Genomic DNA, 7,423 nt, shown 5'->3' with positions numbered 1-7,423 from the left:
CCACCATTATTCAATTTAGAAATATTAATGTTGCGAAAAAAGATGAGGAAACAAATAGTTCATATACTGGAAATTAGGATGGCCAAGGCGATAATGCCACAACATATAATCAGTTCAGAAAATGGAAAAATGAGAAAGAAAACAAACTAGTTCTATCACATATCCTAAAGGAAGCTTCTTCAGTTAAGGAAATAGAGTCCCCTGTCATGCCGGGCAGTGCCAATCATCATCCCCGAGGTCAGTCCTGAAAAAAAACATCATCAGGTGAAAAAACTAACACGACACTTCAAATCTCTTGTAAGTTTTACTAATAGATAACAGATTGTAAGACACTTTTGGCACATGCAACACATCTTGGAGTATTAGGCCGACAAAGGGTGACACCCGTCCTTTTCCAGCAACGGGAGCAAAGGACCCATTTGCAATTTTGAATTCTTTCATTTCCAGCACCAGGTTGATAAGATAAAAATTGATCAGAAGAACCAATCTGTGGCTCCTGAGTCTAATATCCACGGTTTATTACCAGTTATACTCGCAAGGCCAAAAGAGTGAAAAGTACCTGTATGGGCGATTGCACTTCACCCACTGTAGTAGTGCTCTGAGTATTTCTGGTTCTGAGTCTGAGTATCTCCGGTAACAGATTCACCTACAAGAGCTCGACTTGGCTGTCGTTTCTTACCATTTGACGGTCGGCCGTGAAGTTTCCAGCACTGATCTTTAGTGTGCCAGGGTTTTTTGCAATGTTCGCACACTGGGGCGACTTACTGTTCTGTTTATCTTGTACAGGCCTGATGTTTTGAAAGCAGCGGAATCTGTTGTGTTACAGGTGTACTATTCATGGCCCTCGACCTATCTTTCCTCCAGGCGAACTTCAGAATAGACTTCCATTAGGGATGGTATAGGTCTGGTCCCCAATATACGACTGTGCACTGTATCACATTTAGATTGAGTCCTGCAAGAAAGTCATACACGCGATCCGTTTCTTCACGACTGATATGTAACACTCCACCACAAGGACAGTTCCAAATCATTTCACGGCACAAATCCATCTCTTGCCACACAGAGATAGCTTGTTAAAGTAAGCAGTAACGTCCATCGTTCCCTGTTTGCATTCATGGACCTGCTTACGTAGAGTATATAAACGTGAGGCATTCTGTCTCCTGGAATAGAGTTTCTGGGCTACCTCCCAAATATCACGGGTTGTAGCTGCATACAATAAAGGTTTTCCAACCCGAGATTCCATACTGCCAATCAAAATTGATCTCAACAAAGAATCCTCTCCTTTCCATATTCGCTCTTGGGGATCACCGATCCTTGGTTTTGGTATTTCACCTATCAGATATCCAAATTTGTGACGGCCTTCAAGAGCCATTTTAATAGATTGGGACCAAGAGAAGTAATTATCAACATTCAACTTTTCCCCTATAATAATTCCAGAAGAATTGCCTATAGTTCCAGAACATAAATTTGAGGGGTAAGTAGGGAACGAAGTTACCGAGTTTTCAGGGTATGGATTTAGATTGATTGGATCTTGGATTTCGATCCATGGCTTCCCCAATAGCAGCAAGCTGCTGCTGAAACATCTCGTTCTGTCGTTTAATCTGCAACTGCAACTGGCTTGATCTTGGATTATATTTCCTTGGTCCTGGTGGTATGATGAAGACTCACGCCCTCCAAACTCATCCATGATCGGCGAAAACTGCCCCATTCTATTGCTCATACCCGGCTGGAAAATACCCATACTTTTTCCATCTGGACTTCACGGAAGTGGGGAAGAAGGGTTTGGAAGTATTTGTCAATGGCTTTTTGGATAACAGTGGTTATATCTGGGTTATTGGTTTGGGATTCTCCTGTTGGATTTTCCTCAATGGTGGCTAGGGTTTCGTCTCCATGCTCTGATACCATGATGAAAAATAGAGTAGGGAAAAGAAAATAGCACACCAAGAATTTACGTGGAAAACCCTAATTAGGGAGAAAAACCACGGGACAAGAGAATTATTATTAGAAAACTGATACAAAGGAATACAGCAGATCAACAGCTTAAATAGAGAACAGGAAAACCCTAGGGTACAATGAAAAAGACAAAATTGCCCCTGGAACGCAAAACCTTAATTTCAACAGTATATCTATTGATATATATGTAAAATTAAAATATATCGACATTGATATTTTAATCCTTTGGTAATTGTATCTTTGGGCATTTGTCTCTTTTCATTATATCATTTTTTTAAAAAGAAAATTAAATTTACTATAACCAATCGACTTAAACTTTTAAGATTTAGTAGGTAAAATTACCATGAAGGTTTTTAAGAAATTCCTTGAGAGTAAAATCTGTCCCCTAAAAAAATGAAAACCATCCGGTAAACGCTCAAAGCTCAACGTAAAGATCAAAGAGATTAAAAAAAAAATGAAAAGCTCGCACAAAGAAGTTGAGCATCTCTCCAACAAACGGAAAAAGGCCAACCCCAACTTCTAGCTTACAACTTCCGTAAAACTACAAAACTCACCCAAAGAAATTGACCTTTTGCTCTGTTTGGTACTCTTTCCATATATAAATGAAAAAAGGTGTTTTAAAATTTATTTCTTTTTGTTCCTTGTTTTGAAAAAATAGACTTACGTTTTTTGTTTCTGTTTCAAAAAAAGAAAAAAAAAAGACTTATGTAACTTTAAATAGGTGTACTTTTTTTTAAAAAAAAAGAAAATGGAAACAATACTCTTCATTAATAATGAATGAGTCTAATGCAAAAAAAAAAAAAAAAAAAAAAAAAAAACTGCAAACTTGTCAAAACAAGGGTAGAACCATAATATGAAACATAGACTAAACTTTTGAAGAAGCAGTTAAAACATTCGAGCTAAACAAATAACTTTAGTTGAATAAACAACAAAGTGTTTTGATAGAGAACAACATGATGAGGTTTTGACTTGAGCAATCTCATAATGATAAAAAAAGGAAGTGGTCTGTCTTAAAATATACGTTAATTTCTCTCAAACCAAATTTCTGAAAGCTTTCACCGAATTAACCCATAAAGTTGTACCTGAACTTATAATGAAGGGCTAACTAAAATTTGAATGACGATGGACTTGATATCATTGCTCCAAACCCAATGAAGCTTAAATGAAGAAAAAAGCTTCTTCTTACATTTCATCGAATAATCATCTGTCTTCAATCAAGAACTCCAAAAGCTCTCTCAGATGATGACAATTTTAAGTGGAGAAATTTTATTGGCTTTTGCTTTAGCATCGAAGATGAAGAAGATGTGATTCTTGAAAGGTTCTCTACGGAAGCTAATTATTTTGTTATTGGTCCTCTGATTACGGTTTTGAGTGAGACCGATTGAGAGGTCTTTTTTGGGTTTATTTTTGTGATAGAGAAGTTCATCTTTTGGTGGCAATATTGGATCTTGTCTCGGATTTACTTCTTTAATCGAAATAACTTTATTCAAAGTGTAGGAGGTTGGTTTGGCCATATGTCGTTGAACGAGTTTATTTTATTCCTCGTTTGCTTCATTTTTCTTTTTAAAACTCGAGGATGAGTTTTCTTTTTGAAGGGGTAGAATGATGTAGGAAGAAAGAAGTTAATTGGGTAATATTCTAAGTTAATTCCTTTTTTACCCCCATTTGTAATAAACTCTATAAATAGGAGTTTTCCCCTCTGGTATGAAACATATTATTCATTCTAATAAAAGATTCACAGTCTTGATTCTTGGAGGATTACTCCTTGAGACTTTTAGCCCACATCAGATATGTTCAGTAGATGAAGAAGTAAAACTTACAGTATTAATCTGAACAGCGTTTCCACTGAATTTTGGAATAAGCTTTCCATGACTTCACCATAATGATCTTCTGAAAGATGAGAATCTTGAGTCGCAGTCAAAGATTGATAATCCTCCTCCTCACTACTTACACTTGCAGTTGAATCATCTTTTGAATCTAGTGAAGGAGAGTGATTTTTTTGGAGTAGCAGGGCAAAGGGCAGTTCCTCTAAATTTGACAGAAGAACCTGGCAAAAAGATGATTGTTTCTTTGATTCCTTGAGAGGGGTGATCCGAAATTGCTGACTGCTTTGAGAATAATCCCCCTATCTGAGCATTAACGCAACTTACTTCAACGACATCATTGTTGATTTTTTTAAGCTGGGAGAACTTTGGAGAAGCTTTTGTCTTGAATAATGTAAAGGAAGTGGTGGAGTTAAAGATCCAATTGGATCTTTTTTTTTTCCATCAAAACTAAAGTCTGACTTTTCCTCTTCCAAGCCTTGATTAAAATCTGATCTTCCCTCTTCTATTTTGTTGAGCTGTGATGTATTGTCCTTTTATTTTGTTGAGTTATATTTGCTCTTTTTTCTCCTTTTGGATTGCTTTATCAGTTGAATAGTTTCTTGGACATGATTAGGATGTTTAGGGGTATTAACCTAGTTGAGTTTCCCGGGTACACTCCCTGTTCTTTGGGTTCCTTCTGTTTTATTGTATCTCTGTATTATACTTTAAGCATTAGTCTCTTTTCATTAACTCAATGAATGAGGTTCCGATTAAAAAAATAGAGGATTTTTTGAACAACTTAATTCTTGGGTTCATTAATGAAAGTATTGATGGAAACAATTTTCCCTTTCAAGAGTCAAATATTCGATATATTGGTGTAGCTCATGAAATTCGGTTGTTATTGATGCTCGATGTTCAGAAATGTTTCTATCCGAATGGCTTAACTTTTTTTTTCTTTTAATATATTACCTTCATTTCGTTTTAAAACTCGAGGACAAGTTTTTTCTTTTTGGCCGGATAGAATATGTTGTAATAGGATTGAGATAATTTGAGAAATTCAAATTAATCTTGGTTAATCCTTGATTATTTACATTTTGTCATATCTTACATTTAATTCTCTATAAATAGATGATTCTTCTCTTGTGTTAAATAACTTTGGATTCATAATAAAGACTTTATTGTACTCTTGGAGAGGATTCTCCTTTTATCTCTTTAGGCTACATCAAAATGGAATATATTGTACATTACCAATTCTAAGAACATATAAATGCCAAAACGTGTTTTGATTTATGATCGAACATTGTTAGCTATGATATCATGGGAGTATTCATAGGAAGAATCCATATTATTCTACATCTCAATGCTCAATTAAATGCAAAAACATATTTGCAAGCTCCAAAATTATATACATATATACATATATTTTTTTTTATGAGAAACATTCATTCAGAATTTCATTTTTTCTGGTAAAAGAAATATTTCATTGATAAATGAAAATAGGGGAGAATGCCAAACACCTAAAAGCGATTACTGAAGACAGTGCCAATTATGGACTAAGAAAGATAGGCTATAATAAGAGAAAGGATGCTTTATTTTACACCCTAAAAAAGCAGTAGATAAAACTAACTCCAAAAGAACTGATGACTGTAGTAAGTACTATGCATGTGACAAAAAGGGTGGAAAAAACTTCCATTTAACCAGCGAACATAACTGAAGCTAATTAAGTTTTGTGTCGAATTATAGATTGAGAATTTATAAGGATGTCTAATTCAAATGCTGCTGAATTTTCTAGATGCAAGTTCTTTTATAAAAGAATTGTCTAGACGCAAGTTATCTTATAGATGCTTCGGACAATTTTGTAAACTTTATCTCATGTAATGTTTATCTGCTTTGTAGGTTTCTGCTGGATTTGGATATTGCAGCTCCTAAGATTACAATTCCTGCGGAGTTTCATCTTGATGATATCAATTCGATAAAGCTTCTGATTGATTTGGGTAATTTGTTGATTCGAACACAGGTTGGTTACTCCTATTTAAAGAATAGAAGGGTGAAAATTTATTTTTCTGATATTTTGTTACATCTCTGCTTCTGCTCTTGTTTCAGTATTGTCTAAACTTTTAAATTAAGAGACTACATAATGCATTTGCGATAACAAAGTATCCGATTACTATTACAATTTAGTGTAAGACAAGACACACCACTAAATAATAATTAAATGGATAAGAGATGTAAATTTGCTTAAGAATTTTAATCCAAGAAAATCTCCCTCAATACAACAAGAGAGCTCAATCTACAGGGAGCCTTTTTATTTTTATATATATATGTATACACACACACAAAAGAAACAACGTCAATGAAAAGGACTAAATGTTTAAGATATGCACACTCTCACAAGGAGAGAAAAAGAAAAGATATGAACAACAAATACAACCAAATAGAGAAACTTTCAAACAACTTCGGCCTACCAGCCTCCTCTAGCTTCTTTAAAGACGAAATCTACTTCAAAATTACCAAGGAACCCCAAAAAAAGGATCAGCAACCAATATAGAGCAAACTGACAACTCTTTAAAGATGCATGAACTAAAAATCCGATGAAAGAAGCTTTTGAACAGAATTTTCTCATATAACCAACCAGCAAAGAAAAGAAAACCAAGAAACAAAGGATTGATTATTTTAACCCAAACAGCAATCAACTCATTTAAAGACCATGTCATGGTTGTTCTCAATACTTTTGGAGAGAATAATGATCTTATTATTTAATTAGGATAAAGATACATATATATAGGCAACTAAGAAACACTAATCTAGGGGATATAAAATTACAATAAAGGACAACTATTTTTTTTTTTAAAAGGAACCGAGTCTCTTGTAAAAGGGTCTATGGATCAAGGGACGCACCCGAACATCTCAACTAGGTTGACACCCTTATCATCCTCATCATTTCCTTACAATCTATCTCAATATGGTAGAATAAAAACACAGCAATATAGCTAAGAGAATAACATTATCTGGGCTAGGGAAAACAACAACTACACCCTTACAAGATATGGATTGTAAACAAATAAACGAATTTGAAACTCTTGCTTGAGAAAAGAGCTCCAATTTAAACTTATGTCTTGTTCTGAGGAGGCATTAAGCTTTGCATCTTCAAAACGATTTTGCCAATGAGTTGCCTTTTTTTTTTTTTTAAAAGGAAACAACCTTTATTAATCAATAAATATAGTACAAGAGATGAGTACTTTGATAATAAAGGCGAATACAAAGAAACCAAATAGGAAACCAAAGGATTAGTAGGTGCACCCGGGCATCTCAACTAGGTTGACACCCCCATAGCACCCTCATCATATCCAACATAGAGAAAAAGCCATCGAAGGCTAATAAAAGAGCAGTCTAATGAGACAATACAAGGAAAATCTTGCAACCGGACAAAGTATAGAACTAAGCTACAGAAATCTAAATTACATCAAGAAGTTAAGAAAATTAAGAATACTAATTAAAGAGAAGTTGCGGTCTCTATCGCCGATGCTTCGATTAGTCTTCCATTTGAAAGAAAGGCTGCCAATTTAAACTTATGTCTTGCAAGGAGTAGGCTTCAAAGCAATTAGAAAGGGAGCACCAAAGAGAGGCATTGAGTTTTGCCACCTCAAAGCGAGTAAACCAAGGAG

The 7,423-nt window shown here is 34.8% G+C and overlaps 1 protein-coding gene across 2 annotated transcripts in view; it reads left to right on the top strand.

The window, feature by feature from the left end:
• LOC120078006 overlaps window positions 1-7,423 on the top strand; it is a 136,766-nt gene that overhangs the window by 55,730 nt on the left and 73,613 nt on the right. For both annotated transcript variants that reach the window (XM_039032178.1, XM_039032177.1), the window contains exon 16: window positions 5,655-5,775. In XM_039032178.1, coding sequence (XP_038888106.1) covers window positions 5,655-5,775 — 121 coding nt within the window. The remainder of the gene's footprint in view (window positions 1-5,654; window positions 5,776-7,423) is intronic.

The sequence above is a fragment of the Benincasa hispida genome, chromosome 5 (genome assembly GCF_009727055.1).
Source record: "Benincasa hispida cultivar B227 chromosome 5, ASM972705v1, whole genome shotgun sequence".
In the NCBI taxonomy this organism is placed as follows: domain Eukaryota; kingdom Viridiplantae; phylum Streptophyta; class Magnoliopsida; order Cucurbitales; family Cucurbitaceae; genus Benincasa; species Benincasa hispida.
The sequence above is the reverse complement of the archived record's forward strand: the minus strand, read 5'-3'. Positions and strand labels throughout refer to the sequence as shown.